Below are 19,620 nucleotides of genomic sequence, written 5' to 3'. Positions count from 1 at the left end.
ATTCGGCTTTAAATAATTTGGGAAAACGAAACAACTGTATATCAGCAAAAATGGCCATTGTGGGATCTGACCAAGGTCCTTTTAGGAAGGAAACCTGTTGTCCTTGCATCTGACCTAAATGTGACTCCAGTCTTACACCAATGTGATTAACTCTTAACTAGCCTCCTGAAGTGATGTAGCAAAACCACAGTGTAATGAGGGAATGATTGAGCATGATTGAGACTGCAATTTGAAATAGTAAGTATAAGGAACAAATGGGAAAGAAATGTCCCTCCAGAGAGTTTGTGCAGTGCATAGAGTTTTATCTTGTTCTCTGCAGCCACCCTATTTGAGAGAAGAGGAAATATATGATTTCCATTCAATTCCATCTTTTAAGCCCAATTGTGACTGGTTCTGGGTAACATTGGCCCAAGAACTGACTTCTGACTTGGCGTCTAATCAGAATGGTTCACGTGCTGTGGGAGTGGGGCGTGCTAATCTTCAGTGGCGAAGGCTTGGCTTTCTGCTGATGGTTAAGGGATAAATAAAGAGGAAATTGATAGCCCCTTGGATTAGTGAGTGTCTGGCTACAACATTCATCCCACAAAGTGATTATGCTTAATACCGGTGAGAAACATTGTGACATTGGCTTTCTTTTATAATAGTTAGGATTTCAAATATTTTTTTTACCAAGTGATTTAAAAAAAAACATTGTCAGGATCACTGTCCGTGTGAGTTTCACCCCCACTACCCAAAAGATGTGCAGGTTGGGTGGATTGGCCACGTTAAATTGCCCCTTAATTGGAAAAAAAAATAATTGGGTACTCCAAATTAAAAGAAAAACCATTGTCATCTCCAAAACTTTACACAACAGCATCAAGTCTGTAAATGGTAGTATGAAAGACAAGGGAATTTTGGGGGAATGATCTTTGTTTTTCCTCCTTTCACCGCTCTTTTTTTCCTGAGCTGCGTGGCTAAGAGGGCAAGTAGATCTTCCCCAGTTCTCCAGCAATATGCCCTTGATCTGATGGTCAGAAGCTATCCGATGCAAGGATAAGATTACTACACTTCGAATCTTCCACACAGAAATTCAATGACGCCCTGTGTTGGTTTTAAAGTGCTGGAATAAAGAACAAATTTCACAAATCTTTCTCAATCTCAGCATGTCCCAAAGCATTATATAGTCGAAGTGCAAAGTAACTTGTAATGTATGAAATGAAACAGGTAATTTACAAACTGCATAATCTCTCAAATAACCATATAATGTGTTTTTGAATTGGTTGAGGGTTAAGGCCGGGACTCCCTGCTGCTCTTTGAATGGTGCCACAGGATCTTTTGTATTTATCTGAGGCCAGATGGATCTTGGTTTTAACATCAGATCTGAAAGGCAGTACCTCCTACAGTGTAGAGCTCTTTATTGATACTCAGATGCCAACACACCTAAAGCAAAGTTAAAATGGAGCATGAGCAACCTAGAGCAGGAAGGTGAAAGGTTCAATTCCCAGTGTTGGCTGGTGCTAGTCAGTTCATCATGATTAGTCACCCAGTCCTTCAGTTAGGAAAGGGGTAAGGTTCATGATCACTGTCCAGTGATGCCCACTGGAAGCGAGTGCACTCGGACATATTGGGTTTGGCTTTCATGCATACTGTAGCTGATTCGTGCCATTACTTTTGTGGCTTGGCAGCCATGTGGAAATGGCCACTTGGCTGAGGGCCCCTGGCATTATTGGAGTGCACTCCAACAAGCAGTGACATCATCGCGCAGGGTGGGGGGGGGAGGGGGAGGAACGACGACAACCGGAAGGAAAATTGGGGCGGAGGGGAAGAAAATGTGTTAACATTTATCCCGAAGGAGATGTTGCGCCAAGGCTGAAAGACCAATGCTTATTTTAGAAGAGAGGGGAGGAAAGAGCCCAGATTTTGTGGTGGCCATTTACCATCATTACTCCACTGAAAGTAACAGCAACTTCTGGATTCTGCACGTGAACAGAACAACACAGACGTTACGGTCAGTGATTCTACGTTTCTCCAGAGGGTGCACTGTTGAGGAATTTCCAGACTGCAATGAATGGAAAATCAATTGAATTGACCAAGATCTTTCACTCTTGCATTATAAGTTTCGCTCTAAAAATCTTTGAAAGAGTTACCTTGTTGAATGGGGTACAGTTGGATTTTTAAACCGTGTAATATCTTCAAATGAAAGAGAAAATGCTTGAAAATTTCAGCCAGTCTGGCAGCATCTGTAGGGAGAGAAAAGAGCTAACATTACGAGTCCGATGACTCTTTGACAAAGAAACGTTAGCTCTTTTCTCTCCCTACAGATGCTGCCAACCTGCTGAGATTTTCCAGCATTTCTCTTTCGTCTCAGATTCCAGCATCCGCAGTAATTTGCTTTTATTAATATCTTCAAATTACTCCAAAACGCCCTCACTGGCCCTGAAAAGCTAATTTTATCCATAGAATTCATAGAAACCCTACAGTGCAGAAGTAGACCATTTGGGCATCTAAGCCTGCACCGACCCTCTGAAAGAGCACCCTCCCTGGACCCACTCCACCTAACCTGCACATCTTTTGACTTCGGGAAGAAAACCGAAGCACCCGGAGAAAACCCACGCAGACACAGAGTACATGCAAACTCCACACACAGTGTGAAGTTATATTTATGGAATATCAAATTTGATTAAAAGTTCCAAATTTATCATGTTTTTAAAAAGCTTTGTTTATCTTCATTTTAGTCACTACCTTAATCTAATCATGTATACATCTTTTAAATTTTAGAATACCCAATTTTTATCCCCCCACCCAAATTAAGGGGCAATTTAGCACGGCCAATTTGCCTACCCTGCACATGTTTTTGGGATGTTGGGATGAGATCCACGCAGACAGGTGAATGCACAAACTCCACGTGGACATTGACCTGGGGCTGGGTTCGAACCCGTGTATTTGGTGCTGTGAGGCAACAGTGCAATCCAATCATAATTTATTTTGCTGTATGAAATTTTAAATTAAGTGGAGGATGTTCATGATGGTTTGCTGTGAGAATACATCAATGTGATTGGCTGCTTATCTGCTTGCTGGCATCACTCTTGCATGCCCTGACATCCCCTTTGCTTGGTGATAGGTTTAAACTATGATTGTGATGAAGAAAAACCATGCTACAGAGATTGCTAGCACTTTGTGGGCAGTGTTTCTCGAGGCCAGTAGCGAGTGTTGTTGCTTCGCAGCTCACCACAAAACCTGACCAATATTTACAGACCCAATAGCCCCTGTTTTCCCTGGAGCCTTGTTTGTCCAAGGTAACATTGCTATTTTAAGTACTTGTAAGCAACATTCTGTTGTTTCGGTATACTTTCAAAAACACGTGCTGATAAAACAGATTTTAATTGGCAACATGACCAAATTGCCCCAATATTTGCCCCGAGTTAGTAAAACTTCACAAAGCTGGGGGTAAGGTTTTTGGGGGTGGGGTGGATGGAATACTGCATTATGTCTCCGAGAATTTGCTGCAAAGGATTGTGGCTTTGACCAGTCCCTTTTCTCAGTCTGCGGCTGCTGGATCAGTCACTGAAACATAACTTGTCCTTGATGCCCTCATTTCCTTCAAGGCAGACACTGAGGATAAAGCTCTTTACATAGAAAAGACTAGTGTTTAATTGTAGTCTTCACCAGAAGGCATTGGGCAGGGTGTTTGCAGACCAACATTGTGAACTCTCACCTCTAAAAGGTTTCAGTTGCTCTGGGTATATAGGCACAGCCACTGTCACTTCAAAAGGGCAGTAGCCCTCCTAGCAAAGCCTTCAGCTTAGCAAAACCCTTGACTTGCTAGCAACTGCCTGAATTTTTTTCCTCGTCGTCTCCTTTTATTCATGCTGACTAATCGCGAAGCAGCTCCCCATCAAGTTGTAAATGCCAGCAATACACAAAAAATTTGTCCAGCCCAAGCCCCAAAACATGGTGATCTGTGTATATCCCACAATCTTGTTCATTTGAGATTTCCAGTAGTTGTTTCTACTTTCTGGGTTGTCTCTACTCTTGTGACAGATCATTGAAACATGCAATTCAGGAGAAGGCTTTTCAGCCCATTGTACCGGTGTTGGCAGTTTGATTGAGCTGTCTAAATAGTCATTTGCCCCTGTTCTTCTGAAATCTTGCACATTTTCTCCTAAGGACGCGGCGCAGTGGTTAACATTGCTGCCTCACAGCGTCAGGGGCCTGGGTTTAATTCCGGCCTTGGGTGACTGCATGGAGTTTGCACTTTGTCCCTGTGTCTGTGTGGGTTTCCTCCGGGTGCTCCTGTTTCCTCCCACAGTCCAAAGATGTGCAGGTTAGGTGGATTGGTCATGTTACATTGCTCCTTCGTGTGCAGGTTAGGTAGGGTTATGGGGTTGAGGGGTTAGGGCCTAGGTAGTAATAATCGCTTATTGTCACAAGTAGGCTTCAATGAAGTTCCTGTGAAAAGTCCCTAGTCGCCACATTCTGGTGCCTGTTCGGGGAGGCTGGTACGGGAGGTAGGGTGTTCTTTCAGAGGGTTGGTGCAGACACAATGGGCCAAATGGCCTTCTGCACTGTAGGAATTCTATGATTCTAAGTATTTATCCAATTCCATTTGGAAATTATTGAAACTGCTGCTGCAATCCTTCATGCAGTCCATTCCAGATTGTAACAATTTGCTACCTATTACCCCGCCTTATGTCAACTGTAGTTCTTTGGTCAATCACTTTAAAACTGTGTCCTCTGGTTACTAATCCTTCCAGCACTGGAAATTGTTCATCTTTATATACTATCTCTATCAAAATGTATATAGGTTGACCGAAAGGAACGGTGTGGGTATATTTTGCTTCACTTGCCAGTGAGCAGGAAGAAAGCCCATTTGTAGTTTGAAATGGGGATCTCTCCTCCCCTTTTAATCTTGTATATTTTCCCCCCTCATTCATGGCTGAAGGACAATATACCCCATGGTCCCTCTCGTTGATTTTTGTGATTTGACCCCTTTTTGTATGAGTTGCTGTTCATGACTGACTCATTGCTGGTAATTGTGGTGACAGGCTCTAAGAAGAAAGTCAGATGGTTTCCCATTAGGAGACTCTTCGCCCATCCCAGCCCCAGTCTCAGGATCCCTTGCAGGTTTTTAAAGACAGGTGGGTGGACTGGCAGACGTCGCAGTGTGTAGATGGTGAGACTTTATCTTCTGTCAATCCACTTTGCTTCCTCTCTTTCCTTTACACTTACTCTTCTTCCTGGAAAGATTGAGACTTTTATATTTTTCACCCTGTAGGAATAAACCTGCATAACTTTTAAATTCTGCTTTAAGATGTGATTAAGCCCTGCCCCTCTTAAGAAACCTTGCCAGTCAGCACTCCAGTTTACACCAGCGTACCATTTTAATTTACATCTCTGGTCAAGACTCTAGAGTAACTGACCCCACAGTAGATGAAGGAAACTGAATTTGATCACTGCAGAAGCAGTCTGGGTTACTGGTAATGGAGTTTTGTTGGCACTGGCTGAATTAGTATTATCTCCAGTCCAGACACTACTTTTTTCTGACAGTGCTGAGCTGTCTAAAATTAATAGACAATGTCTTATCAATTTAAAAAAAAAAAAAAAAAAAAATATTTCATAGGATGTTGGTGTCACTAGCAAGGCCAGGATTTGTTGCCTGTCCTTGATTGTCCTTAGCTGAGAGCAGTTAAGCTTCAGTTACATGTAGGCAAGACATGGTAAAGATGGCAGATTTCCTTCCCTAAAGGATATGCATGAACCAGATGGGTTAATAAGACAATTGATAGCTGTCATGGGCACCACTACTGACGCTGGCTTTATATTCCAGAATTATTAATTTAATTCTACTAGCTGCCATGGTGGTGAACCCATGTTCCCCAGAGCATTAGGCTGGGTCAGTGACGTTACTACCATACCACCATCTCCTCTAAATTGCAAGGACTTTGTCACCGTAATAGAAGCCATTCAGTGTCTCTTCCCGAGTCTGTAATCAAGACCAGTGATTAACAATCAGCCCCCAAAAAGCCAAAAATTCTCAACTTTCACTTGCAAATCTCCTATTTAAAATTTGTTGTTTAGGGAAAAGAATAAGTATTGTTGCCTGTCAACCCCACCAGATTCTCCATTCTGCATTTAATTGACCCTTGAACCGACCATTTTATCATCTACTTCAGTGCATGTTCTTTACATCTGTTTTTGTAACTCTTATCCTGTTTGGTTTAGATCTGCCTGACTTCTTGCTCCTTGCTTCCTCAATTTTAAATGTGTTGTCTAGTGATTGAATGTTTAAATTCTTGATAACCTGAACAACTTGCCTGGGTAATCTTGTCAGACCCTTCATTTGGGGAAGAGGGAATATGGTTAAAGAGCAGACTTCTGCTGTGAAACTATTTGATGGAGAACCTATGCAGATGTCAATTTCAGAAATGCAGCATCGATTGTGTACCTGATGCTAATGATTGAGGTACTTTTAACCAGCTGAGCCATACAGATCAGGGGCGAAATTCTCCGACCCCCCAGCAGGGTCGGAGAATCGCCTGGGGCCGCCGAAAATCCGCCACCCGGGAAGTGGCGGCGGTGGGAATCACGCCACTCCGATTCTCCGGCCCAAAGTCCCACCGCTGGGAGGCCTCTCCCGCCGCCGAGGTTTGAACCACCTCTGGTGGCGGCGGGATCGGCGGCGCGAGCGGGGTCCTTGGGGGGGGGGGGGGGGGAGCGGGGGCGATCGGACCCCGGGGGGTGCCCCCACGGTGGCCAGGCCCGCGATCGGGGGCCCCCGCTCAGACTCCGGGCCAGTGCCCTGGGTGCACTCTTTCTCTTCCGCCACGGCCTCCGCATGGCGGAAGCGGAAGAGAAACCCACATCGCGCATGTGCTGGTGGTGACGTCAGCGGCAGCTGGCTGCTGACGTCACCGCCAGCGCATGCGCCAACCGGCGAAAGCCTTTCGGCCAGCCCCGCTGCCGGTGGCGCTGGTTTTTTGCGCCAGTCTTCTGGTGCCAACCGCTCCGGCGCGGGGCTAGCCCCCAAAGGTGCGGAGAATTCCCCACCTTTGGGGAGGCCCGACCCCGGAGTGGTTGGCGCCAGTCCCCTACGCCAGGATCCCCCGTCACGCCGGGTAGGGGAGAATCCCGCCCCAGGAAAGTACAATTTTCAGTTTCTGGTCATTGCTGTTCTCAGTCAGTGTGGCATCAGGAATATTAAATCGACTTAATCCCTGGATTAGAGGGATAATTAGCTGGGATTCTTCCTACTGGTCACCATCCAGCCATACCTAGTGAGTGTGCATATGCATTGGGCGAGGGCATGATGTGATATCCCACGGTTGCCAGCCTGCACTCCAGGTTCACACAGGGTAAGTGCCCAGTTGGACAAGGTGCCAAAGTATATACAGTTCAAAGGACCTGCACTCTATCCTAGAGTTTATAATTTCATGGCAGGAGGATGTTGAGGAAAGGTAGTATAAAATAAAGGGTACAATTTGAAAATGGGTGCAGGAGGAAGGGAACGTAGGAGTAAATGTGCATTGGATGTGGCATGACAAATTGAAAGAGAACAGAGTACAAAAGAAAGGAAGTTGTGATGAACCTTTTTATAAAACAGTTATTCGGTCTCAACTGGGTATTGTGTGCAGGTCTGGTTGCCCTCCTTTATGAAGGATGTAACGGCATTAGAGATAGTGCAGTAAAGATTAATGAGAATGGTTCCAGGGATGAGGAATGTTAGTTCCGTAGATGCATAGATTGGAAAAGCTGGGATAATTCTCCTTGGAGAAGTAAAAGTTGAGAGGAGATTTGATGAAGGTATTCAAAATCATGAGGGGTCTGGACTAAGTAGATGAGGAGAAACTTTTCCCACTGGTGGAAAGATCAAGAACCAAAGACACCAACTAAAGATTTTTCAAAAGGAGCAGAGGTGAAGTGAGTAAAACCTTAATGCAACAGAAGGTTAGGATCTGGAATGCCCTGCCTATGATTGTGGTAGAGGCAGTTTCAATTTTAAAAGAGAGAATTGGATAATTATCAGAGGAGAAAATATTTGCAAGGCTCTTGGGAAATGGCCGGAGCATGGGACTAGGTGAGTTGCTCTTGCAGAGAGCCAGTAGAGAGATGACAGACCAAATGGCCTCCCAAGTGTTGTAGCCATTCTATGACTCTAACCATTCTAAATTACCCATATCTCCCTCCCCTAGCACCCAGTCAGGGATGTTGAAGCTAACAGTGTACCCAGCACTGTTCCAGGTCACAGTAACTTATCTTTGTGATAAAACAGCAAAATACAGCAGATGCAGGAAATCCTAAACAAAAACTTTAAATTGGTCAGGAAAAATCTAGACAGAACGGACCTCCTGGTTTCAGACTTTATGCCCTAATTTCAGACATTATGCCCGAGTGTCAGAATGTTCTTTGTTACCAATTTCACAGTGTGCCTTTTTCACATCCTATTAGGTTCAATTTTAAAACCTATGCTGCATGCTATGCCCACCCTTCCTGTTTTATCCTTCAGCTTTTGCTGACTTCATTCATGGCAACTGATAATTGAATAAAACAGTTAACTGGACCTGAAAGGGGATACTTTCCAAAACGGAGGGTGCATGTACTGCCCTCGGTGCTGGATAAGTAAAGTCCAAAGTTAACTTTGGTTCCTTCAAAATAAGTTACACACTTTGTGATTATTAAATGTTTTTCTGTCGCTCTTCAGATTTTCTGGTTACTGGTGTTTATTACTATTTCTGTAAGGCTGCAATGATGTAATCAGCCTCTTTGAGTCACTGGCAGGGTGTTTCAAATGTTTAAAGCATGGCATCCCAGGGGTGGTATTATGATCCCGGACTAGACCCCAGCAGTGGCTAGGATATTGGACAGAATCCCCAATATTTTATTTGAATTTTGTAAGACTGAGAGGAAAGGATACCTTGCCCCAGGAGTAAATTCACTCAAAGTAAGGGTATATTAAAACAAACTTTATTACTAACACAGTAGTAACAAATCTTTTTTTTTTAAAATAATTTTTATTAAGATTTTCACAAAATATAAACGACAAAACAATATTAACAGAATAACCATTGTAAAAACCCAAGAGCAACACCCACCCCCACCCCTACAAAAACAACTACTAACTCGAAAACAAAACAAAAAAAGCAAACAACAGAAAGGAAAGAGATAACACCGGCCACATCCCACGAACCCATGTACACCCCCCCCCCCCCCCAACCCAATCTCTCTTCCATCCCCCCCCCCCCCTCCCTTTTCCCCCCAGGTTGCTGCTGCTGTCAGCCTATATCCCTACCGTTCCACCAGGAAGTCCAGGAAAGGTTGCCACCGCCTAAAGAACCCCAGTACTGATCCCCTCAGGGCAAATTTCACCTTCTCCAATTTGATAAACCCCGCCATATCATTGATCCAGGCCTCCACGCTTGGGGGCCTCACATCCTTCCACTGAAGAAGAATCCTCCGCCAGGCTACTAGGGACGCAAAGGCCGGGACACCGGCCTCTTTCGCCTCCTGCACTCCCAGCTCCACTGCAACCCCAAAAATTGCGAGTCCCCAGCCTGGCTTGACCCTGGATCCCACCACCCTCGACACCGTCCTTGCTACCCCCTTCCAAAACTCCCCCAGCGCTGGGCATGCCCAAAACATATGGATGTGGTTCGCTGGGCTCCCCGAGCACCTAGCACACCTGTCTTCGCCCCCGAAAAACCTACTCATCCTCGTCCCAGTCATGTTGTCCCTATGCAGCACCTTGAACTGTATGAGGCTAAGCCTCGCACAGGAAGAGGAAGAATTCACTCTCTCCAGGGCATCTGCCCACGTCCCCTCCTCAATCTCCTCACCCAGCTCCTCTTCCCATTTACCCTTCAGTTCCTCCACCAAGGCCTCGTCTACCTCCTGCATTACCCGGTATATGTCCGAAATCCTCCCTCCTCCAACCCACACCCCCAAGAGTACACTGTCCCGTACTCCACGTGGGGGCAACAAGGGCAGCAGGCAGGGAACCTTTTGAACTCCTCCTCCATCTGCTCCACCAACCTTGTGAGGTTGAGCTTGTGCAGGGCCCTCCAGCTCCCAGCCACCTGGACTCCTAGGTACCTGAAGCTCTTCCCTGCCTGCTTCAGTGGGAGCCTACCTCCACCTGCCGCCTGGCAAATGCCCTAACCTGCAGGTACCGAAACATGTTCCCCGGGGGAGCCCAAACTTCCCCTCTAACTCCCCCAAGCTCGCGAACCTCCCCATCACAAACAGGTCCCTCAACCTCCTAACCTCTACCCTGTGCCAGCCCAGAAATCCGCCATCAATGCTCCCTGGAACAAACCGATGGTTTCCCCTGTATCGGGGCCTCCATCGAGCCCCCCATTTCACCCCTATGCTGTCTCCATTGCCCCCAAATTTTGAGGGTAGCCGCCACCACCGGGCTCGTGGTATACCTCATTGGAGGGAGCGGCAACGGCGCCGTTACCAGCGCCTCCAGGTTCGTGCCCACACAGGACGCCATCTCCATCCTCTTCCATGCTGCCCCTTCCCCGTCCATTACCCACTTACGCACCATCGCTGCGTTGGCAGCCCAATAGTACCCACAGAGGTTGGGCAGCGCCAGCCCCCCTATCCCTGCCCCATTCCAAGAACACCCTTCTCACCCTCGGAGTCCCATGCGCCCACACAAATCCCGTAATACTCTTGTTGACCTTCCTAAAAAAGGCCTTCGGGATGAGGATGGGGAGGCACTGGAACAGGAACAAAAACCTCAGGAGCACCGTCATCTTAACGGACTGCACCCTCCCCGCCAGTGACAGCGGTAACATATCACACCTTTTGAACTCCTCCTCCATCTGCTCCACCAACCTTGAGGTTGAGCTTGTGCAGGGCCCCCCAGCTCCCAGCCACCTGGACTCCTAGGTACCTGAAGCTCTTCCCTGCCTGCTTCAGTGGGAGCCTACCAATCCCCCCCTCCTGATCCCCCGGGTGCACCACGAACAACTCGCTCTTGCCCAGGTTCAGCTTATACCCAGAGAAGCCCCCAAATTCGCTGAGAATCCTCATCACCTCCGGCATCCCCCCACCGGGTCCGCCACAGGTAGCAACAGGTTGTCCACATAAAGCGACACTCGATGCTCCTCCCCACCCCGCACCGTGCCCCTCCAGTTCCCTGACTCCCTCAACGCCGTGGCCAGGGGCTCAATTGCCAACGTAAAGAGCAAGGGGACAGGGCACAGCCGAAAGTACTCCGACCTCCTCCTATTCGTGGCTACACTCGCCATCGGAGCCTCATAGAGCAACCTCACCCAACGGACAAATCCCTCCCCAAACCCAAACCTTTCCAACGCCTCCCACAGATACCCCCACTCAACCCTATCAAAGGCCTTCTCCGCATCATAATGCCACCACTATCTCTGCCTCCCCTTCCACAGCCGGCATTATAATAACGTTGAGGAGCATTCGTATGTTAGTATTCAACTGCCTTCCCTTCACAAACCCCGTCTGGTCCTCGTGAATGACCCCTGGCACACAATCCTCTATTCTTGTGGCTAAGATCTTTGCCAGCAGCTTGGCGTCTACATTTAGCAGCGAGATCGGCCTATATGACCCACACTGCAGAGGGTACTTGTCCCGCTTCAGGATCAAGGAAATCAGCACCCGTGACATAGTTGGGGGCAAACCCCCCCCCCCCCCCCCCCCCGGGCCCGGGCCTCGTTAAAGGTCCGGACCAACAGGGGGCCCAACAGGTCCGCATACCTTTTATAAAATTCGGCCGGAAACCCATCCGGCCCCAGCGCCTTCCCTGACTGCATGCTCCCTATACCTTTAACCAGCTCCTCCAGCTCAATCGGCGCCCCCATTCCCTCCAGCTGCCCCTCCTCCACCCTCGGAAATCGCAGCTTGTCCAAGAAGCGCCCCCCCACCCCCCCCTCCACCGGGGGTTCAGACCAATACAGTTCCCCATATAAGTCCCTAAAGACCTCATTAACGTCTACCCCCCTCCGCACCACCTTCCCAACTCAATCCGTAACTCCCCCAATCTCCCTGGCCGCGTCTCACTTTTGGAGCTGGTGTGCCAGCATCCTGCTCGCCTTCTCCCCATATTCATACACCGCCCTCTGTGCTTTCCTCCACTGAGCTTCTGCCATTCTGGTAGTCAATAGATCGAACCTGGCCTGAAGGCTATGCCGCTCCCCCAGAAATCCCTCCTCCGGAGCCTCCGCATATCTCCTATCCACCCTCACCATCTCCCCTATCAATCTCTCCCTCTCCCTCTGCTCCCCCCTCTCCCTATGGGTTTGGATGGAAATCAGTTCTCCTCTAATCACCGCCTTCAATGTCTCCCAGACCGTCCCCACTCAGACCTCCCCGTTATCGTTGGCCTCAAGGTACCCCTCAATACACCCCCGAACCCTCCCGGCCACCTCCTCGTCTGCCAGCAGCCCCACCTCCAAGTGCCAGAGCGGACGCTGGCCCCTCTCCTCCCCCAGCCCGAGGTCCACTCAGTGCGGGGCATGATCCGAAATGGCAATGGCAGAGTATTCAACATCCTCCACCCTCGAAACCAGCCCCCTGCTCTGGACAAAAAAAATCAATCCTCGAATAGGCCTTATGCACGTGGGAGAAAAACGAGTACTCCCTGGCCCTTGGCCTCGCAAACCTCCAGGGATCCACCCGTCCCATCTGATCCATAAACCCCCTCAACACCTTAGCCGTCGCTGGCCTCCTACCCGTCTGGGACTTGGATCGATCCAATGGGGGATCCAGCACAGTGTTAAAGTCTCCCCCCATGATCAGGCCCCCCACCTCCAGGTCCGGAATGCGGCCCAACATGCGCCGCATAAACCCTGCATCGTCCCAATTTGGGGCGTAAGCATTCACCAACACTACCCGCTCCCCCTGCAGCTTACCACTCACCATCACATACCTCCCGCCACTGTCAGCCACCACCCTCGACGCCTCAAACGACACCCTCTTTCCTACCAGGACCGCCACTCCCCGATTCTTCTCATCCAGCCCTGAGTGGAACACTTGGCCCACCCATCCCTTCCTCAGCCGAACCTGGTCCGCCACTTTCAGGTGTGTCTCTTGGAGCATGGCCACATCCACCTTCAGCCCCTTCAAGTGCGCAAACACCCGGGCCCGTTTGACCGGCCCGTTCAGCCCCCTCGCATTCCAGGTTATCAGCCGGATCAGAGGGCTCCCTGCCCCCTTCCCCTGCCGATTAGCCACAGCCCATCCCACGCCCGCCACTGGCCAACGTCCCCCATTCGGCCTGTTCCCCACGGCGGCAAACCCCCCCCGGCCATTTCAGCAACCTGGTACCCCCCCCCCCCCCCCCGGCTAGGACCCCTCCTAGCCACGCCCCTCCCTCCATAGCACTCCCGTGAGCCAGCTAACTTCTGCTGACCCCGGCGACGCCCACCATACCTCCGACTCCTCCCCACGTGGGACTACACCTCCTCCTTCGTGCCCGTCAGCAGGCCCCCCCCCCCACCCCTCTCGCGCGGGAAAATAACAGCCAGCAAAGGCCCGCGCTTCTCAGCCCCGACCCTGCCCCCATCATCCCACAGCGCGGGAAACCAGAGAAAAGCCCGCGCTTTCGCCCTGCCCAACCCCGCCTCCTCTAGGGCAACTCCCATTGCCAATCCCCACCACCAGCTCCCCACACTCCCAGTTTACCTCCCTGCCCGAACCCGTCTACCAGACCCATACAAAAAGACATAACGACATCGCCCCACCCACCCTAAAGCCAACACACGTCTTGCATTAAACAGAGAACCCCCCCCCCCCCCCCCCCTCCAGAGCAAAAATTAAACACCATTACATTATCATACAAAAACCCCATCTTTGACCCTCAGTTTGAGTCCAGTTTCTCGGCCTGCACAAAGGCCCACACCTCCTCCGGGGACTCAAAATAATGGTGATCCACAGACGCGCCGGCTGCAACATGCTAAACTTCACGCTCCGTCTGTGGAGCACCGCCTTCGTCCGGTTGAACCCAGCCCTCCGCTTAGCTACCTCCGCACTCCAGTCCTGGAAGATCCGCACCTCCGTGTTCTCCCACTTGCTGCTCTGCTCCTTCTTGGCCCACCGGAGCATGCACTCTCGATCAACTAACCGGTGAAACCACACCAACACCGCCCGTGGCGGCTCATTCGGCTTGGGCCTCCTAGCCAGGATTCTGTGGGCCCCCTCCAACTCCAGGGGCCCCTGGAAGGACCTAGCTCCCAATAACGAGCTCAGCATAACGACCACATAGGCCGCCAGGTCCGACCCCTCCAGCCCCTCCGTGAGGCCCAGGATCCGCAAATTCTTCCGCCTTGACCGGTTGTCCAGCTCCTGCCATTTTTTATGGAGTGCCTCGTGCATCTCCACCTTCCCCGCGACGGCCACGGCCTCATCCTCCCTTTCGGAGGCCTGCTGCTGCAGCTCCTGGTAGCGGCCCCCTGGGCTGTCTGAGTCTCCATCAGCTCTCTGGTGGTAGCCTTCAGTGACTCCAGCAGCTCCACCTTAAGCTCTTGGAAGCAGCGCAGCAGAGTCCCCTGCTGCTCCTGCGCCAACTGCCTCAGCTCCTCGAGGGCTCCGCCGGCCGCCATTTTGTTTCCCTTCCCCCACTTTTCCAGGGGCGCTTCCACTGCTTTACTGCTCACCCCACTCCTGGTCCGGACCATAGGACCCTAGGGATCTACTCTAGACCCCTTCCCACGTTGGGAATCGTCGAAGAAGCTCCGTTGGGGGCCCTGAAAAGAGCCCCAAAGTCCGTTTTTAGCAGGAGCTGCTGAACGTGCAGCTTAGCTCCGCATAGCTGCAACCGGAAGTCTCGTAGTAACAGATCTTTAACATCATACAAGAAAAAAACTTACAAATTGTCTCTTAAACAATACTAATCAATACAGTGATGATGACCCTGAACTGTTATCTTCACTTCCACTCAAAGAACAGAAAGAGACCTGACACTGTCAGAACCATGCAGGATCCCTAGCAGAAGTCTTCAGAAACTGCTTTCATGGTTTGACTTCCAGCTCTCATCTGAAACTCTGGCCCTTAACACCTGACTGCTTCAACTTTTGTCGTCTCCCATTAACTGCATCTTGCCAACTAAATGCCATGTCATCAAATACTTCACAAGGAACCCTCTTAGTACAAGCAAAAATTAATTGACCCAACCTTTTACGATGCTTTAATTGCACCTCAGGCTCCCAAAAAGCCAAGCTGTTGCAAACCAGGAATATAAAAAACACTACTGCAGCAGTCGTACACACACTAACCCAGGCTTTTAATCCTTACTGCACGAAATATATACAATATATCTGACATTTCTACATTCATCACAGTATGCAGGTAGTTGCAACAGATTCCAAGGTATATGATTGCATTTGGTAAGACATCAGGGATATGTTTGTAGGAGGTCCATATGTACACATTTCAGTGTACAACACCCTACTTGAATCTCTATTTGGAATGAAAATTGTAGTGAGCATGTTCGAATTAAATGAGATAACTGCTGTAATTGAAATATGAAGATGAAAGTTGCCATCCGTTTGCGATCGTCCTCCGTATCTGCTGGTTTGCGTTAAAGTCTTCACTTTTCTCTTCTGATACTGACTACATAGAACATAGAACGATACAGCACAGTACAGGCCCTTCGGCCCACGATGTTGCACCGACATGGGAAGTCAAAAACTAAAGGCCATCTAACCTACACTATGCCATTATCATCCATATGCCTATCCAATAAACTTTTAAATGCCCTCAATGTTGGCGAGTTCACTACTGTTGCAGGTAGGGCATTCCACGGCCTCACCACTCTTTGTGTAAAAAAACGACCTCTGTCCTATATCTATTACCCCTCAATTTAAAGCTATGTCCCCTCGTGCTAGCCACCTCCATCCGCGGAAGAAGGCTCTCACTGTCCACCCTATCTAACCCTCTGATCATTTTGTATGCCTCTATTAAGTCACCTCTTAACCTTCTTCTCTCTAACGAAAACAACCTCAAGTCCATCAGCCTTTCCTCATAAGATTTTCCCTCCATACCAGGCAACATCCTGGTAAATCTCCTCTGCACTCGTTCCAAAGCTTCCACGTCCTTCCTATAATGAGGCGACCAGAACTGTACGTAATACTCCAAATGCGGCCGTACTAGAGTTTTGTACAACTGCAACATGACCTCATGGCTCCGGAACTCAATCCCTCTACCAATAAAGGCCAACACACCATAGGCCTTCTTCACAACCCTATCAACCTGGGTGGCAACTTTCAGGGATCTATGTACATGGACACCGAGATCCCTCTGCTCATCCATACTACCAAGAATTTTACCATTAGCCAAATATTCCGCATTCCTGTTATTCTTTCCAAAGTGAATCACCTCACACTTCTCTACATTAAACTCCATTTGCCACCTCTCAGCCCAGCTCTGCAGCCTATCTATGTCCCTCTGTAACCTGCAACATCCTTCCACACTGTCTACAATTCCACCGACTTTAGTGTCGTCTGCAAATTTACTCACCCAACCGTCTGCCCTCTAGGTCACTTATAAAAATGACAAACAGCAACGGCCCCAGAACAGATCCTTGTGGTACGCCACTCGTAACTGAACTCCATTCTGAACATTTGCCATCAACCACCACCCTCTGTCTTCTTTCAACTAGCCAATTTCTGATCCACATCTCTAAATCACCCTCAATCCCCAGCTTCCGTATTTTCTGCAATAGCCGACCGTGGGGAACCTTATCAAACGCTTTACTGAAATCCATATACATCACATCAACTGCTCTACCCTCGTCTACCTGTTCAGTCACCTTCTCAAAGAACTCGATAAGGTTTGTGAGGCATGACCTACCCTTCACAAAATCATGCTGACTATCCCTAATCATATTATTCCTATCTAGATGATTATAAATCGTATCTCTTATAATCCTCTCCAAGACTTTACCCACAACAGACGTGAGGCTCACCGGCCTATAGTTACCTGGGTTATCTCTACTCCCCTTCTTGAACAAAGGGACCACATTTGCTACCCTCCAGTCCTCTGGCACTATTCCTGTAGCCAATGATGACATAAAAATCAAAGCCAAAGGCTCAGCAATCTCTTCCCTGGCTTCCCAGAGAATCCTAGGATAAATCCCATCAGGCCCCGGGGACTTATCTATTTTCACCTTGTCCAGAATTGCCAACGCTTCTTCCCTACGCACCTCAATGCCATCTATTCTAATAGACCGCAACATCGTCATCAAACCAGCAGACAAAGGAGGGGCCACCGTCCTACTGAACAGAACAGACTACTGCAAAGAAGTATACCGACAACTCGACAACCAGGAACACTACAGGCAGTTACCCGCAGATCCAACCAAGGAACACATCCGCCAACTCAGCAGACTGATCAAGACCTTAGATCCAGACCTTCAGAACACCCTACGTGCTCTCATCCCACGTAATCCCCGCATTGGAGATCTCTACTGCCTCCCGAAAATACACAAGGCCAACACACCAGGCCGTCCTATCGTTTCAGGCAATGGGACCCTGTGTGAGAACCTCTCTGGCCACATCGAGGGCATCTTGAAACCCATCGTACAAGGTACACCCAGCTTCTGTCGCGACACGACGGACTTCCTACAGAAACTCAGCACCCATGGACCAGTTGAACCAGGAACATTCCTCGTCACAATGGATGTCTCGGCACTCTACACCAGCATCCCCCATGACGACGGCATTGCTGCAACAGCCTCAGTCCTCAACACCGACAACTGCCAATCTCCAGACGCAATTCTGCAACTCATCCGTTTCATTCTAGACCACAACGTCTTCACCTTCGACAACAAATTCTTCATCCAGACGCACGGAACAGCCATGGGGACCAAATTTGCACCTCAATATGCCAACATCTTCATGCACAAGTTTGAACAGGACTTCCTCACCACACAGGACTTTCAACCGATGCTATACACCAGATACATCGATGACATTTTTTTCCTTTGGACCCACGGCGAGACATCACTGAAACGACTACACGATGACATCAATAAGTTCCATCCCACCATCAAACTCACCATGGACTATTCTCCAAATTCAGTTCCATTCTTGGACACACTCGTCTCCATCAAGGACGGTCACCTCAGCACCTCGCTTTACCGCAAGCCCACAGATAATCTCACGATGCTCCACTTCTCCAGCTTTCACCCGAAACACATTAAAGAAGCCATCCCCTATGGACAAGCCCTCCGTATACACAGGATCTGCTCAGACAAGGAGGAGCGCAACAGACACCTACAGATGCTGAAAGATGCCCTCGTACGAACGAGATATGGCGCTCGACTCATTGATCGACAGTTCCACCGCGCCACAGCAAAAAAACCGCACCGACCTCCTCAGAAGACAAACACGGGACACCACTGACAGAGTACCCTTCGTCGTCCAGTACTTTCCTGGGGCGGAGAAACTACGACATCTTCTTCGCAGCCTCCAACACATCATCAGCGAGGATGGACATCTTGCCAAGGTCATCCCCACACCCCCACTACTGGCCTTCAAACAACCGCGCAACCTCAAACAAACCATTGTTTGCAGCAAATTACCCAGCCTTCAGAACAGCAACCACAACACCACAAAACCCTGCCAGGGTAATCTCTGCAAGACATGCCAGATCATCGACATGGACACCACCATTACACGTGGAAACACCACCCACCAGGTACGCGGCGCATACTCGTGCGACTCGACCAATGTAGTCTACCTCATACGCTGCAGGAAAGGATGTCCCGAAGCGTGGTACATTGGCGAGACCATGCAGACACTGCGACAACGAATAAACGGGCATCGTGCGACTATCAACAGGCAGGACTGTTCCCTTCCAGTTGGGGAACACTTCAGCAGTCAAGGACATTCAGCCTCTGATCTCCGGGTCAGCATTCTACAAGGAGGCCTTCAGGAGACGCGACAACGCAAAATTGCTGAGCAAAAAACTTATAGCTAAGTTCCGCACGCATGAATGCGGACTCAACCGGGATCTGGGATTCATGTCGCATTACATTCGGCCCCCACCAACAAGCCTGGACTTGCAGAGGCCTACCGACTGAACTGGCTTGGGACAATTCACACCTCTTTAACCTGGAGTTACCTCTCTCTCTGCATCTTTGATGATTTGATTGCCTGCAGGTGCTCGCATTCCGGGGCATCTCTGACTGTGTCTATATAAACATTTCTGGAACAAGCCTTTCCATTCACCTGAAGAAGGAGCCGTGCTCCGAAAGCTCGTGTTTGAAACAAACCTGTTGGACTTTAACCTGGTGTTGTAAGACTTCTTACTGTGCTCACCCCAGTCCAACGCCGGCATCTCCACATCACATCTATTCTAATAGCCTGGGTCTTAGCATTCTCCTCCACAACATTATCTTTTTCCTGAGTGAATACTGACGAAAAGTATTCATTTAGTATCTCGCTTATCTCCTCCGCCTCCACACACAACTTCCCACCACTGTCCTTGACTGGCCCTACTCTTACCCTAGTCATTCTTTTATTCCTGACATACCTATAGAAAGCTTTTGGGTTTTCCTTGATCCTACCTGCCAAAGACTTCTCATGTCCCCTCCTTGCTCGTCTCAGCTCTCTCTTTAGATCCTTCCTCGCTTCCTTGTAACTATCAAGCGCCCCAACTGAAACTTCACCC

At 49.1% G+C, this 19,620-nt stretch overlaps 1 protein-coding gene across 3 annotated transcripts in view; it reads left to right on the top strand.

The window, feature by feature from the left end:
• Positions 1-19,620, top strand: part of klhdc10 (kelch domain containing 10) — a 63,494-nt gene that overhangs the window by 20,103 nt on the left and 23,771 nt on the right. For 2 of the 3 annotated variants that reach the window (XM_038811772.1, XM_038811773.1), the window contains exon 2: positions 5,025-5,117. The exons of the other annotated variant lie outside the window; for it this stretch is intronic. In XM_038811772.1, the coding sequence (XP_038667700.1) occupies positions 5,025-5,117 (93 nt within the window). The remainder of the gene's footprint in view (positions 1-5,024; positions 5,118-19,620) is intronic. 3 annotated transcript variants of the gene reach the window in all.

The sequence above is a fragment of the Scyliorhinus canicula genome, chromosome 11, assembly GCF_902713615.1.
Source record: "Scyliorhinus canicula chromosome 11, sScyCan1.1, whole genome shotgun sequence".
Lineage (NCBI taxonomy): Eukaryota > Metazoa > Chordata > Chondrichthyes > Carcharhiniformes > Scyliorhinidae > Scyliorhinus > Scyliorhinus canicula.
The sequence above is the reverse complement of the archived record's forward strand: the minus strand, read 5'-3'. Positions and strand labels throughout refer to the sequence as shown.